At 35.5% G+C, this 24,700-nt stretch overlaps 1 protein-coding gene across 1 annotated transcript in view; it reads right to left on the minus strand.

The window, feature by feature from the left end:
* Positions 1-21,048, minus strand: part of PTPRQ (protein tyrosine phosphatase, receptor type Q) — a 124,342-nt gene extending 103,294 nt beyond the window's left edge. Inside the window, exons 1-15 of the mRNA XM_017743906.1 lie at positions 20,995-21,048; positions 20,356-20,493; positions 19,610-19,745; positions 18,292-18,546; positions 17,064-17,281; positions 13,571-13,757; positions 13,149-13,433; positions 9,387-9,656; positions 8,005-8,265; positions 6,379-6,509; positions 6,071-6,200; positions 4,462-4,612; positions 3,859-3,965; positions 3,282-3,379; positions 345-507 (exon numbers count right to left, since the gene is read on the minus strand). Of these exons, the coding sequence (XP_017599395.1) occupies positions 345-507; positions 3,282-3,379; positions 3,859-3,965; positions 4,462-4,612; positions 6,071-6,200; positions 6,379-6,509; positions 8,005-8,265; positions 9,387-9,656; positions 13,149-13,433; positions 13,571-13,757; positions 17,064-17,281; positions 18,292-18,546; positions 19,610-19,745; positions 20,356-20,493; positions 20,995-21,048 (2,584 nt within the window). The remainder of the gene's footprint in view (positions 1-344; positions 508-3,281; positions 3,380-3,858; positions 3,966-4,461; positions 4,613-6,070; positions 6,201-6,378; positions 6,510-8,004; positions 8,266-9,386; positions 9,657-13,148; positions 13,434-13,570; positions 13,758-17,063; positions 17,282-18,291; positions 18,547-19,609; positions 19,746-20,355; positions 20,494-20,994) is intronic.
* Between the last annotated feature and the right edge of the window lie 3,652 nt (positions 21,049-24,700).

Below are 24,700 nucleotides of genomic sequence, written 5' to 3' on the forward strand. Positions count from 1 at the left end.
TCTGAGACCATGGGCTTGCAAGAACTTAGGAGATGCAGGAACAATTATAAACAAAATGCAAGGTAATTATGAAAGTACAGGAAGCTATTCTGGCAAGATCTTACTTTGTTATAGCTGGAAGCTTTTTTCAAAGAGCCATGTCTAGACTCCTCAACCTCAATCCAGCGAGTTATGTACAAGTCTCCTATTCAAACAACTATCGCAAGAAGAAGCACAACTTTTCTCCCACAGTTAAAGTCTCATTTTGAACCCTGTGACCTTTGTTAGTTACTTACAAACAATGATGTAAACGTCTCTGAATATTTACTGGTTTTCAAAAGGCAATTTATAAGGTATTTCCTTACTCGTGATGACTTTTTTCACCACAGCCACAGAGGAATCCAAGCCTTTAATTGTCCTTAACTGAAAAATGTATTCTGTCCCAGGGGTCAGATTTTTCACTACAGCTCTGCTGTCATAAATAGTTCTGGTAAGCATCTTTTCATTATTCATCAGACAATGTGAAAGCTATTGAAGAAAAAAAATTTCTTGTATTAGACTATTAAAGTTGATAAAAGTAATGCTCAGAGATTGCAACTACCTGTTAATATAAAAATATTTAGAATATTTTCCCCATTTTAAACACAAAAAGGATCAAGGAGCTTTATATTATGTTCCACCAATGTAGAACACTTACTCTAAGATTCCTTAATAGCGAAGTAGTGAAAGCAATGACTTTAACATTTAAAAGTAGATGGAGGAAGCAAAGTGAAGTTCAAGCTTACAGGTTTTTGCTTTTGGAGGAAGGATAATAAGGCACACTCTGACTCTTCAGTCTCACGGCTATACTGATGAACTGTACAGTTAAGTAACTCTGTATCTTTCTGGCAAAAAAACTCAAAACAAAACAAAAAAACCAAAACAAAGCAAAACAAAGAAAAAAATCCCAAACAACACCTAAAAGCGCTCAACCAAAAAATACACACGTGCACTGTTCAGAGGTGAGATTCTGAAGGAATCAGTCACTCAACTCTGCTCACTGCTATACCTTCAAAATTCATCTCTTCAGAGCCACTGCAGACAATAAAAGAGCTGGAGATATCAAAACACTGAAATCTGGGGACTTAACTCCTAGAGACTGTGAGGATTCCTTCTGACCTTCCAAACAACTCTAAGGTGACAGAAACAATTCCTGTGACAGTTCTTTCTGTGAACATAGAAAAGTGTCCCTGCAGACTGGTTCCTATCTGCACTAGTGAGAGGCAAGATGCAGACCATGCCTGCGCTGCAGAGGAGAGCACTGGACGAGCATCTCCCACACACACACACGGGTTTCTCAGGAGTGGCAGTTAATACTGAGACCAGGAAGGGTTGCAGCTGCCTGAATAGTGAGTCCTGTCCTGTCACAAGTAATTTCCTCCAGCAAAAGGGGATGTTGTACACATGGCAGTGACCTGAAAGCACTGGGGTTAGCTGCTATTCATCAGGGGAGGAAAGATCCACTTCCCCTCTGTCTATTTTACCAGCACAGTGCCTGTTTATACAAACAAAATCTTGGAAGCTGTCATCACCTTATTAGAATTACAGCATTGCAAGATGCTAGAAGCAAAGCTATAGATTAAAGATTTACATCTCATATAAAGAAGTTAGGAAAGGACCTTTTGTGCACTCTTTGCTCTGAAAACTGCAAATTTGAAAAGCATAGAAAGTTGGTGATCAGGGATGATTAATTTTAAATGATTAGTAAAATGATCTCTTTTATGTGGGTGCACCTTACTAAGCAACCAGTCTACGAAAGCCTTTCTCATTAAAGATTTAAAGATAAGCTCATTTGTACAGACAAAGCACTGTCTAATGTGGCTACTTGCTCTATGAGATGCTGAACAATAATACTGTGATGCAAAGATCAATATTACAGATGACAATTATTTTCTGCAGGGTAGCAACAATAGCATTACCACATTCAAAAGTGTATCTGAACAGGTTCAAACATGAACAAGATAATTAAATTTAATTTAAAAATTTTTAAATATGCTCCAGGCTGCACCAGAAAATAGTGTGAGAGGTTAACTGGCTCCATTGAGATCAGTGCAGCTTTACTCTAATGAAGAGAGAAGAAACGTCAAGGAACTATCCTAAGGATACTCAGATTTCAGGTTTAGGTAAGGATATAACTGAAGCCATGGGAGAGCAGAAGGAAAAGGATTGGACACTGTAATATGGGGTAAAAACTGTGCATACCATTAAAGCAAAGTACTTTGTCTCATGGTAGTGCTACATACCAAAGAATATCCCAGTCAAGTAAGTTAACTAAAAAAGATTATACCTAGGAACCGTATTGATTCAAGTGATGTGCTAAAACAGCAGTATACTGAGTTTTATTGACCACATGTTGACAAGTGGCTACAAAATGCTAAGGATAATGCAAGACAGACTGCAAAAGCCAGGATACAAAAGAGAGACTGGTTGCATTTCATAGTGAAACACGATCTGTGGGCAAAGTATTTAGGTGCCATTGTGGATTGTTTTTGACAGAGAACTGAAAGAATGACTGATGAGAAATTGAAGAAATTGAAGATTATAAAATCATGAAAGGTATGGGTATGGTGAGCAGGGAAGTACTAGCTGTTTCTAATGTATCAAGAACCTAAAGACTAACAGGTTTAAAAAGAAGAAGTGTAATTTTTAAAACAGGACATAAAAAAATTGTGAAGTATAAATAACAAAAAAAATTCAGGAGTAGCCCCTGTTTTTCTTTATGTATATCCAATTTAAACCTATCACTGAGGAAGTCCCTAAACTACTTACTGCCCAAGGCCGGAAGGATATGGGAGGCAGCAAAGGTTTGCAGTTTTGTCTAATAAATTGCTATATTTAAAAAAAAACCTCCCCAATTATTCTGTAACTTTCTAAACAAAACATTTAGATTCTTCTATATGGAATGTATTTTTTATTTTTCACTTCAGTTAAATTAATTTGCATTACAAATTTGAAAAGCTGAGAAAAAAAGATTACATTGCAGTTATATTCCACCCTTGACCTGTGATCTTTTTTCACACTAGTTGAAAAATCAGTTTTTGAAAGCTATTAAAAGCATATTTTAAAAATATTTTTTAAATTATTATGTAATATGAAGTACATATTTATCTGACCTTTTCCAATAGCAGTATTTCCTTCCAGTATTAACATAGGTTATAAAATTAAATATTTATTGCCGGGTTTGCAGTACATACAGAATGATAATTTAATTGAGAAATTACCCAAAAAAAATTTGCAATGGTTTCTTCCCATTTTCATCTCACCTGAAACATATCAAATCCTCCTCTTGGTAGTTTCCAAGAAAAATAGACTGCATTCTCTTCTTGTCCAAATACTTGTAAATCTGATGGTGGATCAGGATCTGAGGATGTAAAATTTAGATTTAAAATAATCTATATAAATTTTAAGGAAGTTGATATCTACAGAATACACAGGTTTAATTTATTATTTTTTAGTTCCATCTAGAAAGAGATTTTATTTTGTACTTAAAAAGAATTTCAAATAAATGAAAATCACCTCTATATATTAGAAACAGAATCAGAAATAAAGTCAACATTTGTCAATTTTTATGGAAAAGTTTTATCATCCTAACATTACTGCTGATTCAGTTAGTGGCAAAATATCACTCAATCCAGAGGAAACTTGTTTGTGTTTTAAAAGCTTTTATATATAGTAATTTTCAAAGATGTTTAGATTGAAAAGAAAAACTTATATGCATTAATTCAGACATCGTTAAGATGCATGGATTTAATAAGGAATAGCTTTCCTTAGAAAACACCTTAAAATGTAAAAACCTTAATTATCTGAAACCATGAAAAGTCATTAATAAACTGAACCTACGGGTGCTAGTCTTGAGGACAGTAGGGCGACTTCTTTTTAATCCATTGGTTGTCACAATATTGATTAAGAAATCAGTGCCTGGCAGAAGATGCTCAAATTTGTGCATTCTACAAAGATTAAAAGAAGAGATTGTGTCCTTTAGGATTCTAAAAATGCATGTGTGTTCATATGTTAATTCTTTATAGTTTTATGGATATTATTTACACATGATGTATGCATACATGTTTATATGTTGTGAGTCAAAAAATATTTTAGTACTATAAAATTTTAAATAGGGTGCATTACACTATGGTTCACAGCAAGTTCCAGTACTAGAAAGTCTTTAAGTATTGAATTAAATATCCAGAGTGGCACACAGGTTTTACTGGTGCTCACCCCAATGCAGTATTTTGTTTGCTCCTCTTTGGATAAAAATATCATATGAGAATTACAATTTGTTTTAAAATTGCAGTTCTTAAAATACATGAGCATAGTAATGTATATCAACTAAACCATAAAAAACATATAACATACAAATAACAGCACAGGCTATTTATTTTAAATACACAGGGAAACAGCTGCTTTGAGTTTATGTCAGTTATTTTTAAAATGTAATCATCCTACCTCACACCAGAAGGTAACATTTTCTTCTCATTGAAGACCTTACTGTTTATTGAGAGAACATATCCATCAAACATACTTTTGGCTGGTGGCCAGGTAACAGTTATTGACTCAGAGTCTCTGCTACAGTTCAGGTATTTAACTGCACTTGGCACTGTGTGACAATAAAACAAAATGCATTGATTCAAAAATGCATTTTAAACACATTTCTTTATGACAGGCCTCTCATCACCAGAATGCAATGAAAACTCCACAAAAATTATGTCATGTCCTTCCTTATCTCAAGGACATGCAGACTACTACTACTGCAGTAACCTGTACAGGGACTTTTGTTATCCAGGAAATCCAGAGCCAAACTGTTTATTGTTCAATAATGCTGCTTAGCACAGTTCTGTTATCACTGACGTGGAGTTCTCCAAAACTAGAAAATTCCTTAAAAAAAGAAATGTCAGTATAAGAGGTAACATGCTCTGCAGAGACCCAAGTCCCCACTAGCACAGTATCTTTTAGTCAACAGTGGCCAAAAGCTTATGTCTCCAGAAAAAGCAAGAATTGCATAGAGTGATAATTCCTTTCAGTTTCCCCAGACTGCAGTTTGCAGCCCAAGGATTTCATGAGGCAAAGGAGATTTCTATTTCATAAATCTCAGCAGATTTTTATTTTATGAATGTCTTTGGTCTCCACTTGAACCTATGATTGCAATCATCAGGCAACATACCTTGTGGCCAGAAGTTCTGCAATTTATCTACAAATTTAATAAACAACCATTTGCTTTTGCTTGTTTTCTATTTTCTGTTTTCTAGTTTCAAGTGTTAGTTCTTGAAAAGGAAATGTCAGAGTATTATGATTTACTTGCTCCATAATTGCATCTCCATGATTCATCCTCTCACAAATGCTTTTATGTTGTTCCTGTATAAGTTTTAACTCAGTGGTTCCTTGAATGCAAAACATTACATATCTTTGATCACATATGCTGAACCTTTTCAATCGTATCTACTATGCTTGATTTTTTCACATTAGTGAGCTGTTAGAGGAAACTATAACACGTGAGATCTAATAGCCTGAGAGGCTGTGTCTCCAGGTTCAACCAGTTAGAAGTACTGGAATTGAGGAGAACTATACTGCTGAGAATCAAATGTACTAACCCAAAGTAAAACTAAACACAGAAAAGCCCAAATTTGCTTGTGATGTGAGGGGAGGCCAATGAGAAAACATGATAAAACAAATTTAGTTCTGGACATTTAAGTGTGTTCAAAGTCATAGCTGAAGAGAAAAATTAAAGCATTAAACAGAAGCCTAAGAAAAAAAAATTGTTTTCTCTAATGTTGGTGGCAAGACACTGTGCAAGTATCAGGTACTGGACTGTACAGCTGCTTGAATCAACATGAAGTTAACATTGGTAGTTCATTGTACACAGGAGCACTATTGAGATTCTTAATGGTCCCTTGCAGTCAAAGAATAAGAAAAATAACAAGGAAAGAGAATAAGGAGAAAATTACAAAAATGGCTGAATTATTCTTCTCTATTTGAGACAAAAATAAAATTCAAGAAGAAAGCAAGAGATATAGATGGAGTAAAACAAATGCTGAATTTGACAACATTGTGGTCTTACCGGTCTCTATTTCTTTTGTCACAAAAATACTGTCTCTGAAACCTTCCTTCTCTGTTCGAATTGCAAAACTGTACAGCTTACCAGGACTAAGATTGGAAAACGTTGCTGTTTGTTGCTTGACCTTCTGGACCTAGAAAATCAAGTACAGCTTTCACAGAACTGCTTACAAAATTCACTTATGGTATGTAAACTGCACACCCAACTATTTTAATGGGAAATAAAGCTTTTAATTCAGCCTCTGATTACTTAACAGAATACTGAGAAGTAGCTGCAGTGTTTATCCACAGGTGGTGCTGTACACAGCATACCTTGAAAGCACTTTCACAGTTTGTACATGTAACCTCGTATTGCTCAAAATCTCCATCAGCACGGTCCCAAGAGACCTGTATTGAAGTGTCAGTGACGTTACCCTCTTGTACATTCAGGGGAGCTGCCAGACCTACAGAAGAACATAAAACACATGGCTGTTCAATCCCAGGAGCTGTTCAATCTAACACTTTTCATATCTCCTGGAAAGACGTGAAAGTGAAGATAATCGGTAACAGACAAATAGAGGGTAAAATCTGATCTCAGGCATGCAGACACACAGCGATTCCAAGATAGAAAAAGAAAAAAATAGAGAAAAAAAAAAGATATATAATGCCACTATTTAAGAAAATTTTCTCGCTTTTTTATCTTAAAATTAGATGAGGTTGAATATGCATTTCTCTCTGAGGACAGAGCTGGCACTCCTAGGTGGGAAGGTTCTCCAGGATGAAGTTAATTCCTCCAAAAGCACCACCATAGTGGTCAGGATGCACCTAAATTTTGTCCAAATGCTCAGCAAAATTGGGTGGATCAGGCTAGACAAACACACTTCATCCCTAATTAGTATAGTCTTGTCAGGTACAATTCAGATCACATTACAGGAAAGTTTCCACTCTTCTCTACATCTCTGTCATCCCCATCACAGCCATTTCTGTCTGGAATGTACCAAAATTTACACATTTTCTGAGGAAAAATTGTATACATGTAAGGGGTCAGGATTTTTATTTCTTCCAAATTTTTGAGGCCCGAGAACAAGACTAGGTTTTCTAAGGCAGTTTACCACTAAATTTAGGAAATACTGGCATAAGATTGACTGAACACCAAGTGTTTATTAAAACTATTTTAAGAAAAGTCATCTTTCAAGGCTTTCTTTATTTTATTTAGATTTTTTTCTGTCTTTCCCTCTTCTCTTCTTTCTTCCTTACTTCCTTAGATTCTATCCTAATTTTTCCTTTTATAACATTTCTACTCTGAAAGAAACGGGGCAAAAAAAAATTTTAAAGGAAAATGATAAAATGGGAAAAGAAAAACTTGAGGAAGTATAAATACAATTAAAAAATAAGAAAGTCAAAACACAAAATTTCAGCAGGTATTTTTAAACATTTTGAAAGTTTCTGTTAAAATTCCATTTTTAAAGGCCTTGCTAGAAGCAGTCCTTTCCATTACAGCTCTTTTAATGTCTTTTTAAATGAATTTATTACCTTGGAGAATCTCAACACTTTTATTTGTCACTTAAATCTGCACCAGGATGAATAAACTTAGTAATTTCAAGGCACAGAAGTAACTCCTTTAATACTCATCTACTTGTTTAAAATAAGTGGTCAAAATGTGTCTTTTCTCCCATAAGGACAATAATTTAATACAGCCTAAATTACTGAAATGCTTGCTAGACATTTTATACACAATATAAAAAACACAATTTAGCACGTTTAGAACTCCTAAGGGATTCATAGTCTTGCTTAAAAAACAGCTAGTGTTAGTACAACTGCAAATTGCTTACACAGATATATTAAGACAATTTTTGAATAGCATGTCTTTTCTATTGCACTGAAATACCAATAAAATTAAAAAGGTTCAAAAACTAAGATGTTATATGGTGCAATTTTATAAGAACTTAAAATACTCACATGTTTTTACACCATTTATATGGTAAAAGGAGCTCAAAATGTTTCCACTTTTTGTGGAGACACAAAAATCATATTCTCTTCCTGCAGTAAGGTTTTCAATTGTTATTTTACCATCACTTTTTAAAGAGAATGTTGCATTAGGTCCTTCTTTACTTGTAACATAGACGCCATCAAATACTCCAATATCGGGCATGCGAACAAATAGTACCACAGCATTGCTATGGAGCACATAAGGAACTACAATTTGAACAGGCTTGGGCTCTAGAAGAAAAAAATTGCCACATGTTAAACCAGTTGAAAATAAATTAAACGAAAACCTCATAATGGACCTGAAGCAACTGCCCTGAGAAATACTCTTGCTGAGTGCAAATTCATAGCTACGATAGTAAAACATGTCTTAGCTCAGAAACAATATCTTTTAAGTATTTATTATTAGAATTTCCTTCTCAGCCACAACTGTACCAAGAAGGTAAGCAGGATAACTGGAAAACTCCACAGAAATGTAGATGTGGACAGGGAGACGACCAGGGAGAATGAGATGCATTTGATGGATACAACATTGACATGTTTAGTTTTCTTCCCTTACAGTTGGCTCTGACAGCTGTGAAATATCCCATCTAGAATTTTGTCATCTATGTTGTGAATGAGGTATTAAATCTAATCCTATATAAAAAATTCTGGAAAAGACTTAAGACCGTTACCCTCCAAAATACTGTAATCATTTAGAAAAAAAAATGACAATGCAGCATTTCATAAATCTGTAACCTGACAGCTGCAGCCTTTACATACTACATGTATAAGTGAATCCTGCCCACTTCTTTCACATATGCAAAAAATTTATACTGTACCAAAAGCGTTTCAACATTTTGGTAAACTAAGACCCTTCAATAAACCCTTTCCAATCGATGGGAAATACGCCTTAACAAACGATGCAAAGCTTTTATTTTCAGCTATTATTACTTCAATTCTTTCCTAGCAGCCTCTCACTAATGGTAAGGCAATTTCTTTCTCACCGTTCACAGAAGAACTAATGTATCTCCAAAAAAAAATAATCTTTTGCAACCATTCCAATATTTTCCTATTTCAATGCAAATCAATGATTCACCCAGTTTCTTCTGCCAGTGGGAACAAGATTTCCAGCTGTGGTCCCCATCACAGTTGTCACAAGTACCAGTATGTTTTCAAAGGCTGCACTCTCTTTACAAGAATTGTTAATTTTGCTGTTAACGATTAGGATTAGGATCTCTATATTTCATATTTAAGTTGATCCTTGCCTATTTAGCAAGCTGGTTTGGTCTACAAAATCTATTAGGTGATAGCAACAATAGCAAGACTGACGTATGTATTACAGTCTGTATTTTCCATTATAAGCAGTATCTTACTTAAAGTGCATGGAATGGTCTTCAGTTCACTCATAGTTCCATTTTTCACACTTGCCACTGCTATTTCATAAGCCATTCCAGGAACTAGGTCATCAACCTTTAATTCTTCTGTGTTGCTTAATAAAAACTTTTTAATTTCACCTATGTCTGCTTTAGGTTTCACTTCAATGTAGGATTCCTGACACTCTTGTGGCAGCTTCCAGTGAAGGATTACACTCTCTTCTTCTACATCCTCTGGGTGAATATAAACAGCTGTAGGTGGACTGATGGCTTGATCAAAGAAAAAGATGTCAGTATAAAATCATATATCAAACTTACTATCAATTTACAATCACTTCCCAATGATGTCTCTTGGTTTGTTTTTTCTTCTAAGATGTCATGATTTTAAAGCTACTGATTCATTTAATTATTTCTTGAAATAGTTTGCAGACAACTGCCTGTTACAGGCAGATTCTACTTTCTGTTTTCTCTTAACAAATAAGGACTCATTTTGCAGGCATATTCCATTCCACTGGATATATACAGAGTAAAAAGATCTATTATTAGAAAAATAAATTAGTCTACCCTATAGAGTAAAAAGATGACACAGTCTGAGTCTCAGTATCTATTATTAGAAAAATAAATTAGTCTACCCTAAAAGATTTGAGACATCATTGTAATGTTTTAACTTTGCTAAAATTAAAGATACTAACTATGAATCAGAATTTATCAAGCAGAATGTAATTTCTTTAGTTCATACTAATATGGTCTAAGTAGGCAAATGAATAAATAAATAAAGGGATTGGTACTTTCACAATTTTGGAAGGTTCTGAAGAATATCCCAACAACCACAATGTGACAAGGCTTTAAAGATACCTTTATGCCTTGTATTTTCAATTTAAACTCTGTCTAGTAAAATAAAACTAGAAAATGGATACATCACCTGTTGTGATTAATATAGGCTTCTCGTGGCAGCTTAGAGTTCCTTTCTCTGCTACATTCTGTAAATATAACTGATACTGATGATAAGGTTTTATGTTTTGTATGACTGTGGAAGTCTTGCTTTTTTCAACTGGTAACTGTTCCCAGATGTTGGTTTCAGTGTCCAATATGTTGACCAGGTAGTACTGAAAAGAAGCACTGGATGAATGCTGGGGAGGCTTCCATTTCAAATGTATTTCTGCAGATGAAACATACGTAACCTCTAGCTTCTGGGAGTGCAACGGCCCTGTTGAATAAGATTAGGAATAGAAATAGGATAATAGTTTCTCAGGCCTTTCACCAATAACTGTGGGGTGTTTTGTTGTGTCTTTTTGTTTGTTTGTTTGTGTGTTTTAAATAGAGCCTGAAAACCTAACAATACACACTTACATACAGACTAAATACTATTAGAGCAAATCTAACAAAGCAACCTTGACAGTGTACCAGTGACAGTGAATATTGATACACAGAGAATACTCCTACTCGCTAATTGAGGTTTTTCTGAATCAACTCGCTCCTTATGTAGAACCCAGATTCCCCGTTTAGGTCCTCTCTTGTACTTCAGTCAGTTCAGAAACACCATCCAAGGCAAATGGCATGCATTACTCCAGTTCATAGAATCACAGAATCATAGAGTGGTTTGAGTTGGAAGGGACCTTAAAGACAATCAAGTTCTAACCCTCCTGCCATGGGCAGGGACACCTACCACCAGACCAGCTTACTCAAAGCCCCATCCATCCTGGTCTTGAACACTTCCAGGGATCTGGAGTCCACAGCCTCTCTGGGAAACCAGTTCCAGCACATCAACACTGGTTCTTCCTATTATCTAATCTAAAACTACCCTCCTGCAGCTTGATGCTGTCCCTCTTTGTCCTGTCAATACATGCCTTCATGAAAAGTCCCTCTCCAGCTCTCTTGTAGGCTCTCTTTAGGTACTAGAAGGTGCTGTAAGGTCTCCCTGGAGGCTTTTCTTCTCCAGACTGAGCAGCCCCAAGTCTCTTAGTCTGTCTTCATAGGAGAGATTTTCCAGTTCTCTGATCTAGTTAGTGGCCATCTCTGGACTCATTCCAAAAATTCAGCATCTTTCTTGTGATGGGGACCCCAGAGCTGTACACAGCACTCCAGGTGGGGTTCACTGGAGCAGAGCAGAAGGTCAGAATCACCTCCCTCACTGCAGCCCAGGATGCAGTTGGCTTTCTGGGCTGTGAGTGCATACTGCTGGGTCACATTAAGCTTTTCATCCACAAACGACCCCCAGTCTTTCTGCCCAATACTAGCCTTGATCCGTTCTCCACCCAGCCTGTGCTTGTCCTTGGGATTGCCCCAGCAGAGGTGCAGAACCTTGTACTTGGCCTGGTTGAGCTCCATGAGGTTCCCACAGGCCTACCTCTCAAATTTGCTTCTCAAAGAAGAAAACAGGAATGTATTTCCTTCATTATACAGGCAACTTGCATTACAAGGTCTTATATATAGAAAAAACCCCATCAAATTATGGAGGAGAGAGGCTGGTAGGCACAGGAGATGGAAGGACTTTCAAGTGCACTAAAGTACCCTGGAGGAGGAAATTAACTGCACAAAACGTACTTGCTGGAGAAAAAGAACAGCTTCTTTCCCCAAAGATTAACTTCTATTTTGTTCTAAGAAAATAGACCTCTCTGTATGTTTGGACTGCCTTGACAGAACTGGTAAAAACATTAGGGCACTATCTTCTCTTTAATGTCTGAAAATGAGAACATCTTCCCAGTACCACATAAACAGGAATATGAAGAAAATTTGCACCTAAAGTTGTGTCTATAAAGTACTTTTTCCTTGAAGACATCTCCGCTTTATTAGGTGCAAAGGCATTTATCACCTCTACCAACTGGCAGGCTTCATTTGGCTTCATTCAGATAGACTTTACAAGTTAATTGTGAATGAATATTACATATGCCACAGTGCATCATGTAGCAAGTCAAAATGCAATGTATTTTAAACCATAAAGACCATCTTAGCTTCAGATATTCAGGGACACCTCTGCTTTGTCCAACAAAATCTTTTACTTCAGATTGGAAAATATGCCACTCTGTTTCACCATCTTGGCCAAAAAATACTTTGCTACTTCGACATCCAGCTTTACCTTTAAACATCAGTAGAAACTCTGTGAGTAAAATCATTGTAATAGTGAGATTTTAAAATATGCTTCACAGAAACAGAATTTGTATGATTTTCTGCTTGCAGGCACTGAAAACTTCAGAGCTTTTCCTCATCAATCCCAACAAAGCATTTTAGTACAAAGCAAAATGAAGTCTTTGGAATCTACTTCACAAACTAGTAAATCCTGAGTTCAGAATTCATGTTCAGATTTATTTATACTTTCAGACAAAATATCAGCACAAGAAACGGTGTCATTAAAAGGAAAATTGTGGATACAATATTGTTGCTAGCAAGAATTTTTCTTGCTTCTTTCCAGTCCCATGAGATATTTTTCTCTCTCACAGAAGATATTAGCAGAGTTCTATAAACTATGAACACCTGCGACCTTCCAGAGCTTTGTTTATGGTACAGTAGAAAAATATTTTGACAATGGATGTTTTAGGATTTTAGCCAATCACCCCCAAGGGGTGGCTGATCCTTTGACCAATTAAACTGTGAAGAAAAAAGTCTATAAAAGAGTTGTAAAATAATTAAATAAATGAATCCTGCTGCACAATTCCTGCCTGTTGGATCTCTCTTCTCCTCCCTACCACTGCGGGACACCGTGATAGAGAATGTAAAAAATATTTTATTATCTGGTTATTATTGCTATTTGTTTTTGTAACTTACTTGTTTCTACCTTCAGAATTGGACTTAAGACAGTCTGTGCTCCTTCTGGGTTCCTTGCTGCTAATAAGAAACTATAGCGAAGGCCTGGAGACAACTGCCCAATTTTTGTTTGCGTTGTATTCACAGGCAAGTTCAGAATGTATGGTTTCCACTGATCAAAATAGTACTTAAGTATCAGTGCAAAGCCTGACTTAAGCCACATGTCCATATTGCTCCACACAAGTACAGCTTCAGTTGTCTTGACATCACGCACATCAAACGTGAAGTCTTCTGGTACCAGAGGTACTGAAAAAGAACATCAAAAATGAAAAAATTTGAAAATCATTAAAACCTTTTCTTTTTATATTTGTACCTTCAAATGCAAACTTAATCAGGGCAAGGCTTTTAAAAATAAATGCAAAAGATTGAAAAAATATAGTTACATTCATATTCACAGATATATGGCAGCTGTACATAGCAGAAAAATCCAGTGAAGAAATAGTCTGGGCCAGTGGGATCTCTCTGAAGGGCATAGCAGTCAGTTTGATTTTCTGGTATCATTGACAGAGATGAGATACCAGCTTTTAGAAGATAAGGAGATCCATCTGTCCACAAGAGCTGACCTTCTTCCTGGATTGAAAAAAATGAAATTACACAGCATATATTTTTAGGTTATATTTATAAATTATTAAGTCTTCCCTCATCACAAGTATATCTCCAAAACATCCAAAATTGATGTACTTCATTTACACAAATTAATTATATAGGACTGTTTTTAACAAAGGTTTCAATCTAAAATTCTATCCTTTCTATTACAAAGATTACAAGAAAATAATATAACATAGTATAATATAATAAAAACCACATGAGTATGTTTCATCATTACAAACAAGCCTTTAAAATTCATTATTAATCAAATAATTTAATAATCTTTATGGATAATTTTCTAAAAATGGTATTCATTTAAAACATCAGTCAGGCAAAAATACTCATAATTTTTGTCTGAAAACAGAAATATTTAGCTGAAAATAACTGTGGCCAGATTCACAATCAGATGAAGAAATGCTATCTTTCCCCCTTCTCCTGTTTGCTGGTTTCTCAGCAGTCAGGACACTCACACCTCACTCCAGGTTTCTAACCTCTAAGGTAATTTCTGGTTTTCCAGCAGAGCTCTACAAACATTAGAGTGGGGCAACACGACAGTTTGGGGGAAAGATGCTTGCCCAGTCTGCTTCCAGCATCGTAAGGCAGATGCCTCCAGTGGGACACAGGCTTCAGTCTGCACTACACTAAAATATTCTTACATCTACAGGGCATTAATAGAAAACCCAACACATTTAGGCATGGCATTGGGGCACTCTCCGGAGGCAAAAGAGCGTAAGTGCACTCAGGCATAGCAAGTCTGTGCTCCTACAATCTAAGTGAATGCTTTAAGTACTCCAGTGGAGAAATGTTGAGGTACCACCATCATTTTAAGACTTCTGTTGTTTATCCTTTTATTAAAGATGTTCAGAAGAGTGGAAAGGGAGGAAAAAACTAATTTTTTTCATTTCTCTGAGAAAATGATAAGAAGTCACATTTGTTAAGAATAAGCCTATTTTTTCAGTTAATTTGGTGCGTTGAAAAAATGAAATAAAATACTGTGATATCTTTCATTTCCCAAGAGAGCAAAGAACATTTTCAACGGTATGAAATACGTCGACTTGTCTTTCAGGAGGACTTGTGCATATAGTCTGCCACTTCAAAAATGCTATACAGATCAGTGCATGTCTTTTTTTATTAACTGGTCTTCCTAGACACTAGAGTTAACAACAAGCACAGGAAACCAGGAGATACTACCATGACACAAACCTCTGCAGCAAGGCTTGTAGGAGAAAGCTCAGTTGTCTTTGGCAACATTTTCCACTTCCTAACTGAAGAACTGCACCAACAGACAGACATGAGGGTGTCACCAAAGCACTCCATTCATTCATGCACTGACCTACATCTCCAGGGTCTCTGTTGCATTTCACAGAATGCTCATCCTCACCAGGAAGGGTTTTTATTCAGATATAGATCAAAGTAGGGTTAAAGAAGGAGAAACTGTGAGAATACAAATGCAACAGAACTAATCCTGTTCACAGGGCTGTTAATTTTTATCAGTGTCACAGTGCTTGGCAGTTTTCCTAAGGCTGCTGGAATCTTCTGAGTAGGTTATAGCCTCAACTTTTTTCAGCAAGTGTTTCAAGTCCTGGGGTTCTTGAAGAAAAATAGAAATTTTGAACTTTCTTACTGAAAAGAGAACTTTAACTTTCTAATGCTTCAAATACAAATGAGAAAGCAAAAATAAATGAATCTGCAATTCATATCTCAGATTTTAAAGAAATCCTGCAACTCCTACTGCATGTCCCATGATATTTAAACTCCTCAAGTAAGTGCAATTTGGTGCAAGTACAATCTTTAGTTCTCATGAGAGCAGATGACAACAATGACATTTAGGAGCGAAACATGTTCAGACAGCGCTTGAACACACTAATTAAGTACAAATATTTAGGAAAACAAGCATTTTATTGTTATCCCTTGCTATTCTTAAAACAACATAGGTTCTCATCTAGTTCATTTCACTGACTGACTCCCACAAACATAAAAATGCATGTAATGATTAAACAGTTGGCTAACAGTCAAATTCCAAACTGGCAATCGACGCTTTTCTGTGTAATCAGAGTTTAAAAAAAACAACTTTCGAGTACTCTTTCCAACATGCAAAAATATAATGCTTCCACGGGACAGCTATTTCTGACAGCCTCTTACAAATACTACCTTATTTCTAAAATTCCAAGCTGGTTACAAGGAATATCACTACGGTGTAAAACTTACGGCAATTTGACAAGCGACTTTAGAGTCATAATTACAAAATAATATTACATGTAAAGTGCATATATTCCTGGTGCTTTACTAGCCAGGATGGCTACAGTGTTTCTCTAACCTAGACAGATTTGTGTTTCCTCAGCTTGCATGTTATCTCACTCTGACTTGTTTGAGTAGCCCCATTATTTAACAGAGTCTACAAAAAGGAAATTTTCTGTCTCTATGACATGGGGTGTGACATTTACCACTCCTGCTTTTACACATAAAGTTTGCTTTGGTTTTGCTACTTTCACAGTAAAATAATTTTAAAATAATTTTAACATAATGTTTAAATAATTGTACCAATATTAAAACTAAATTTCAGAGTGCAGATTTTTTTTAAACCAAAAAAATACTGGCATTCTCCCAACCTTCTATACTTAGCACAAAGTAAGTTTTCACTAAACCAGATCACAGAAGCCTGTATCCCACATTTCTGGCACAGTGCCTCCATCTTTCCAAGAGCTTTCCCAACAGTTTAATTTATGTCTGTAGTTCTTCCCAAATCACACACCATACAACACTGAATCATTTTGTAACAGCAGATGTGGCATTAAGAACTTTCATATTCTGAATACGAGGAACAGGAAATATTTTACAATAAACACTTTGCTCCACCTGCACTGGACAAACATCACTAAGGTCAACACTCAATATTTCAGACCTGCAGCGAAACTGAGAAAGCCAAACCCAGACTTCGATATCCACAGTAACAAGTGTGTGTAGACTGAGATTTAAAATCTGGTAATGCAGCACCACCTACAGGCAAAGTAATATCCCCGGGAAATACACACAAAATTACAGGTTAAGGATACACTATGGGGTTTTTTTCCCCAGCTATGGCCTTCTAAGTATTTTCAGTATTTCTAAATAGGAAGAAACGATAGTTCTTCATCTAATTACTAGTAACTACATGAACAACTAACCAATGTACTGTTTAGTAATTTTGTTTTGTTTTGTTTAGCAATATGTTCCAAAGGATTGGTTTCTCGATTTCAAAGTTCTCCTGCTTCCATATCTGTAATAACAAAGAAGATAGAATATACTGACCTTTAGGTCATTAAGACCTGTCCATAACATGATTATTCGATTAATTTTCTGGAGATATGACAACACAAATCCACGTTCTTCTTCACTCCCTATGTCAAGAAGATGTGCCCCTTGCGAAGAGGTTTCACAGATTCGTTGTGCCACCTTCCATGGCTTGCTCTCCTTACCTATTCGGTAGCAGCTGCTCTGGAATGCCACCCACCCTTGGGAACAGGTGCCTATAAGTGAGCAAGGACAGGATTTTAAAGATATGTTGTATTAGTCATGGTAGTGTTACTGATACCTTATAATTACACAGATATTTTGAGGACAATAGCATTTAATTAAGTCATGATTTTAACCCCCAAAGCATTCAGTAATTGTAAACCAACACTTCTTCAAAGTCGTGTTTTAAAAAATCTGATTGACTGAATTAAAAGCTACAACTGCAACCAAGTGAAGAAAAAAAAAAATCCACTAATCTTTGTCATACTGTAGAAAAGAAATTAATTTTTAAGTTTAGTTTCTGATGGTTCAATTTTTTTAATTATAAAAATGAATTCAACAAATCATTTGATTTTAATATCTGCTTGAGTTTAGGAAAATAATTACTTCCTTGAATTTGAGTGTATATAGTTCTTTCTTTTGTGTATCTAATTTTAAAGATTTTAAGTTTCATTATGAGAGTAGCACATTTAAAGGAATAAGGATACACAACCAAGCCGTAATATCCTCAGAACTCTGTCTCCTTCACAGCACTTCTAACAAAACAGTACAGCTAAGCTGGCCACTCAGCAATAAAAAACACATCATTTTGAATGCTGCAGAAAGTGTTCCAAATCCTTCCCAAACTCAGGATTTTCTTTGCCTTTTCATTGAAACTACATAGCAAATTCAACCCATACACTCCAATAATTACAAGGCTTAACTTCAACATTGGCTTGACTCTATTTCAGACTGCAAAAACATTGTTAGCTTAAAATATTTGCACATGCAAATTTGAATTCTTGCTTCTAAAATACTAAGAAGTATTAATTAGAAATAACCTTCCTATGTCATTAACATTCAATTTATTTCCTCTTTCTAGAAAAAACATCCATATCTACTAAAATATGTAAAGTGGAATTCAGGAATTTACAACTTACTCATAACTCTTCTGGAAAATATGCAGTACTAACTTGCATAACTCTTCTGGAAAATATGCAGTACTAACTTGCATTTACTGTGACTACAAGAAACTAACATATACCTGTTTCAACTTGAATATCCAGTGATTGAGACACATTTACAAATGTAGGGTTTAATTGTTCAAATAGAAACTTAAAGGTATAAATGTTGGCAGGTGTCAAATTTTTCCATACAAAGAATCCACTGGGTCTTTTTATAATCTGAGAAGTACCATTCAGGAAAAGAGAAACTGAAAATTCTTTGATCATCATTCTCCAATTAAAAGACACTGTAGTAGCTGTCACAAATGTTTTGATGTCATTTTCTGAAATTCCACCTAGTAGAGAAAGGAAAAATAAACGCTGTTTTTACCACAAAAGAATATTTAACTCGAAGTTTTATTTCATCAGTATTATTACTTTTTTCTTTTGAGAAGGGATGAGGGATAGACCAAAGAGAGAAGGAAATGTAGCATCATTTAAGAAAGTAATGCTTTTCTTTATTTTCACAGTATGTTTGCTTATGTCTGAAGCAAGCAGAGAAAAAAGTGCACAGTTTAAGAACTTTTTTAGCTGTAAAAGTACATATTTTGATAGAATATCAGTGAAGTAATAGATGTTAAGTGCAGTAATAAATTAGTAGCATAACCATTTCCTGTAGCTTGCTGAATGTTCTTTCAGCAGTCAATGGCTCCTGCAATCCTTTCAACTTACTACTTATTTTTCCCAGTTTTGTTGTCTGAATTCAGGTCTAGTCTGGATCCCAAAGCTAGTATGAGCTTGCAATATGTACAAAGGTAATGCTATAAACTATTTTAATTGACGAAGTTAAGATTGGGAAGCCCCTTTAACCGGTGGGACTTGTGGTCCTGAATAGATTCACAGCTCTAAATGATGTTTTTGTAAGTTCAGTGGACAAAGTCATAAATTCTTATACCAAAAAACTGTCCCAGTTAGTTACAATGTTAAGATCTTCAGGATACTCATTAACCCTTTTTAATGGGTGACTGTTACAAAGCTAAAGCAAAAATTTTAAATTTTTAAATTTGTATAAGACAAACAATCATGACCTCATGTTATTATGAAATTGCCAGACTTTAAGTAACTTTCTCCATGGTCCTCTTTTATAAATTTCTTCTCCTAGAATTACTTGTAGTATAAAAAAACCTGTAATATTAAAAAATCTCACAAACTTTTACATCAGTCCCGTATTTTAGAATTGTTACATCAACCAAACACATTATATAAAATTATTCCTTCAACACTTCATGGTTGAAAACATACATCAATGCAAAGTTCCTAAATATGTGAGTGAGCTCAGGATTTGAACCTGTACTTTTTAATCTTCAGTATTAGACTGACTATAAAGATACCAAAATATTTCTGTGTTACTCAACTTACGTGTCTTAAATGATTTTACACTTAAGATTCGGCCATTTTTCAGGGATTCTATTGTAATATCATACTTCTTACTTTCCTCGAGCAGAACTGTAGTACTGACAGGTTTCCATTCAACTTTAGAAATGTTTCTTACATTCTGCAAGTTAGAAGAATTTCTGAATATAGTGAAAGTAATAAAAATACAGTTTATAAGTGATCCATGAAGCTTTTAGAAGGAGAGCTTATATTGCTGCATATCAAACTTGAGGCTACAGTTACACTGCAAAATACCTGATGCATTTAAAACAAAGTCTTTTAGAAATCACATTAACAACAAACACCTTCATATTAAAATCCCTATATTTTCTTTACATTCCAGAACATCCTGTGCTCAAAATAAGAACACTGCCCTCCCACAGAGATCTAGGGGTAGTGTCTGTGCCTCTCCTGGAGAAGTTAGACTCCTTCAAACCACAGCACCTTGAAGAACCTTAATTTTGAGCATATGACTATCCATCCTTATTCAACAGGATACTCAAGGGTCTTTTAAGTCCCATTAGCTTCAGTAGGACTCTGTATGAGTACACATAAATGACATGAATTTAAAAATCCAGTAAATTTTTTCCAAATTTTCTCTTTATTTGCTATTTTACTTTTTTTTTGAAGACAAAATCAGCAAACCAAACAAGCACATGCTGCTATTTGTTACTGGTTTCAACAGCTTAAATAACATGGAACAACTTATTGCTTAGATTGATAAAATATACTTTTTGACTGAAAGTATCTGCTTGCTGGTACATCACAATATAATAGTCTGGATCCTCTCCTTTGGGCATTTCAGTCCACTCCATCAGAGCTATTCTAGCAGGCTTTTTCTCTTGGTCGCAGTCCAGACACTGTGCGCCCTGTGACACAGACACACATGAATGCAGCTTAGTAGGAAATGCAGAAAACATGCCTCTAACTAAATAATTAATCTCTGTCAGTTTTAACTAACTTTACCTAGAGCTTGTCAGCTAGCAATAGTTTTTACATGGACCAGTACCCCCAGCTCTATTGTGTGCCTCCTAACTTTTTACAAGTTCTGCAAGTACAGGTTCTAGTTTTCTTTCTCTCTCTCTTTCTTATTCTCTGGTGGAATAATCATGTCAGCTGACCCAAATATGACAGAAACCTGTCATTCTTTTATATTAGAAACAATGTCAGAGATTTCACTTGCAATGTTCACACTGCAACCACAGTTACAGGCGGTCAGGAGCTGGAGGTCTCAGTCCTATTCTGATGTTACATGTTAAAAACTTTAGCGGCATCACTTTCAAAATTTTCAAATATTTCAGAATAATAAACAACCACTTTCAAGAGGTAAAGAAATAACTTATAAACACCTCCCTAGCAATCTAATTTACCCTGGCAATGCAAATTTCATCCAGCACTTCAGCTTCTTGCAGAAGTGAACTCATTCTAGACACAAGTATCCTGCATTTTTGACACTACCTTTTTGATAATTTTACCTGCCTTCAAAGGACCTTGGCTTAACATTTCAGAGAAGCATGTTCCTTCTCTGAGTTTCATTTTGAACCAGAAACTTATGGGCTGCTTCAATCTAATTTAAGATAAATATCTAACATTCAAAGAAATTGGTGCATGTGATGCCCATCCCTATCACAAAACATTTATAAAAGACTGCAGTTCTGTCTTCTGTGTTCCATTTTTGCTTTCTTAATGAATTGAGATGACAAGTAAATGCCATCTTTAGCAATGAACTTAAAATCTAGTTCAGAAAACTAAACCAAAATAAAAATCAAATACAACCCCCTAGGACACTAAAATAAAAGTTAGGCGTTTTATTATTGTATTACTTTGTGTTGTCCCGTAAAGCAATCAACCATGCACAAAAAATGCCCAAACCAAACCAAACCAACATCATAAAAAGCAAAAACACTCAGCTGTATAATTTTTTTAAGTACAACTTACTCTGGAATTCAGTTTGGCTTAACATAACTTCGTTTAACTAATGAATAGCTAACATAACTATAAATCTATCAATATCTCATTGTTCAGAGTTTAGATTATACATTGTGAAGTATAAAGTTTGTAAAGTTTATAAAGTCTTTAAACTCTATAAATCCTTTACAAGAGGGTATATACCACCTCTGGGATGAACTGACACAATGAACTTATAATACTGATGGCATACACAGAAGTGTTTAAGGAATATTTTTCCAGGAAAATTTGCAGATTTTTAATTCAGTATATTGGGTGTATAGCCAGCTTGCATTCCTTGAAAATACAATCTGTCTAGCCCAGACAATCCAAAGGGTAGGAAAATCTAATTTTAAAGATAAAAAATACATACTTGCCAATAATTCAATTAACCATTTTTAATAATTTTCCAGCACCAGCAATTGTGTGCCATTTTACTATACATAAATACATCCTACTTAGACCTAAAAAACAAGAACTGCATTTTCAAGTGTACACAGAAATTTTTCCATACTTTCACCTAATGAGAGGGATTTAGAACGTTCCCTTTTTGTGCCAGCACCTTGCCATCACTTTTTAGGCCCTTATCTAAAGAATGCAGCAATTTAAAAAGTAAAGCCAAAATTATTACATTGACCAAAGAGACCTAAGGCTCAAATCCGTCTTCAGGCTAGCTACACAGGAGGCAGGAGACCTAAACAATAAACACTTATGTTGAGAAGCAGTCGATAGCAGAAGTCAATAAGACTCAAGTAGGGTTCTTAGTCTGGAAACGAGGCACTCGAGGGGAAATACAGCAGAGGTCTATAACATTTTAAGTAGCCAAAAGTGTGCAGAGATTGATTTTCATTTTTTCTTCAAGTACAAGCACTGTGATGGATGAAACACAGCTGGTATGCTCCAGATTTGAAGAGGGAAAAAAGGCAGTTCTTCACAAAGTAAGTAGTTGATGTGACAAAGCTAAAAATGAGTACTAAAAGTTTCAAGGGGTGCCAGAGGAGGCCCATTCATGTTCACAAAATTTCAAGTTCATAGAAGAGAACTACAGTGAAGCTCACAAATTGCAAAGTAAATACACACCCATCTCAAGAAGTTCTTAAGCTGCCAATGGTGGAAAACTGACATAGTATAGGTAATTTTCACATGCTATTCTTACAGTCATCCCCAAGGGTCTGCTTTTTGCCACTGTCAGAGGTATGACAATGAACTCATTAAAGCTTTTAATTCACACCATCCTGTCTAAAAGGTGACTTAAAGATGCTGGGATATCTTACTTCTTCTGGGAAACAACATTAAACCCAAAGCAGCAGGCAATAAATAATATTAAAAGATCTCAAAAGAGCTTCCAACTATTTAAATAGAAGGAAGACTGAGAGTGCTCAGTAGTGCTAAATGAGAGCTCCCTGTGACTGCTAGAATGGGAAAAAAACCCAGTCCAAATCAAAAATCATCTATTTTCAACATTCACTTTGTCTAGTTATCCACCCCCAAAAAACAGAGTATTTTTCTTACCTCAAATAAATATCTAAATAAAAGCAGAAGCAGAATTGGTTGATCCATAGAGAAAGAAATGTTATAGTCCCAGTACCTCTTAAGTGCTTATATCACCACAGCTTCAAAGCAAAATCATGTCAGAATATCCTAAGGAGGGAAAAACTAATACACTCATTTATACTTCACATGGATACAGAGGCAGCCAATTGTGCACCCGAGATGTGTGTCTTTGCTCTGGCCCTGCCTCTCCCCAAGCCTCGTATCAAGTTTCCTGAGATCCTTTAATTTCAGTGAACTGTGGATGTGCCTGTTGTGCACTAGTCATATAAAAACCCCTCAGAGTAAAAAATGTTTTTTAGTTTTTATGTGATTACCAGATCAAAATTCATTGCAATCAGTGCTACTCCTTACTTATTTTGCTTCAGACTCTGGTTGTTTTCCACAGTACACATTTCTATCCAGATGTTCCGTGGTCAGTGTACAAAATAAGCCTTTAAACACATTTCTGCAGAAGTACTAAGCACAGCTACAGAACCATTGGTATGTCCTGTGACCTTACAGAGGTCCCACACAAAGTCACCAGTATAAGCATTTATAAATAAAGAATAGACAAGAATTAATAGCAGTAGATCATAACTGACCTATTTCTTAAGGGCTGCTGAACAAGAACTTGTCTCAGAAAAAATATGTTGTGTGACATCCATCTTTGGACAGATCTGAAGCAGCAATTTGAGTTGAACTTACCTCAATATATTTCCCAGTACTTTAACCATTCCCAATTAATCTTTTTAATAGAAAATTAGTTTCCCACTGTGTTCTTTTAAATTAAATCCGTTTAATAAGCTGATAAAATTTTTTACTGATTGTAGAATAGATAAAGATCAGTGCCATAGTATATGTGTACCATAAAAATGAGTAATAATACATAGTTTGCATTCTCTTAGGTGCTATCATCACATCATGCTTCTCTCTTGAGACAGTATCTTGTTTTTCAGTGGGTTGTTCCTAATTTTTATTAAAACCTGTATCCCATTGAACTGTGAATCGTGAAATAAGGAATAAATTTTTCAACTAAAGCTTTATTTAGAACTTGTACTAAACAAGAAAGGCTTACTCTCACCAGAAATACAACATTTTGAAGCTTTTATGTTATCCAGACTCGAAGACACACATAGTAAATCAAAAGCTGCTGCAGTGAAATCCCTCATCTCAAAACACTGAGTCAATCCCCCTGTCAGAGCAGCAGAGCACAGGGGTGTAATCACCTGAACGCCATTTCAGCTATTAATGACAAAAGTAAGCTACTGCCTATTCAGCTGTTTTGCAAAGCAGACATGCTCAATTTTTTTCCAGAGCAATTTGTAGTCATCAGGTACAAAGGGAGACTTTACTAACAAAGTGATTTTCAAGACACCAGCAGGAGCCCTCTCTGTGTTAATGCCAATAAATTACATGTGCATGGCACATTCCACCTTAATCAAAAGAACACTCCCCCAAAACATAACCACATTCCTTTTATTCAGCATTTCTAATGATTAAGTCTTAACATCATTCACTATTGGTTTTCTCCAGAATGTGACATCAGTACAGAAGCAGCTCTTCAAGCTCCCCCATACAAAAACTACTCATAAAACT

This window comes from Corvus brachyrhynchos, unplaced genomic scaffold, assembly GCF_000691975.1.
Source record: "Corvus brachyrhynchos isolate BGI_N302 unplaced genomic scaffold, ASM69197v1 scaffold9, whole genome shotgun sequence".
Classification (NCBI taxonomy): Eukaryota; Metazoa; Chordata; class Aves; order Passeriformes; family Corvidae; genus Corvus; species Corvus brachyrhynchos.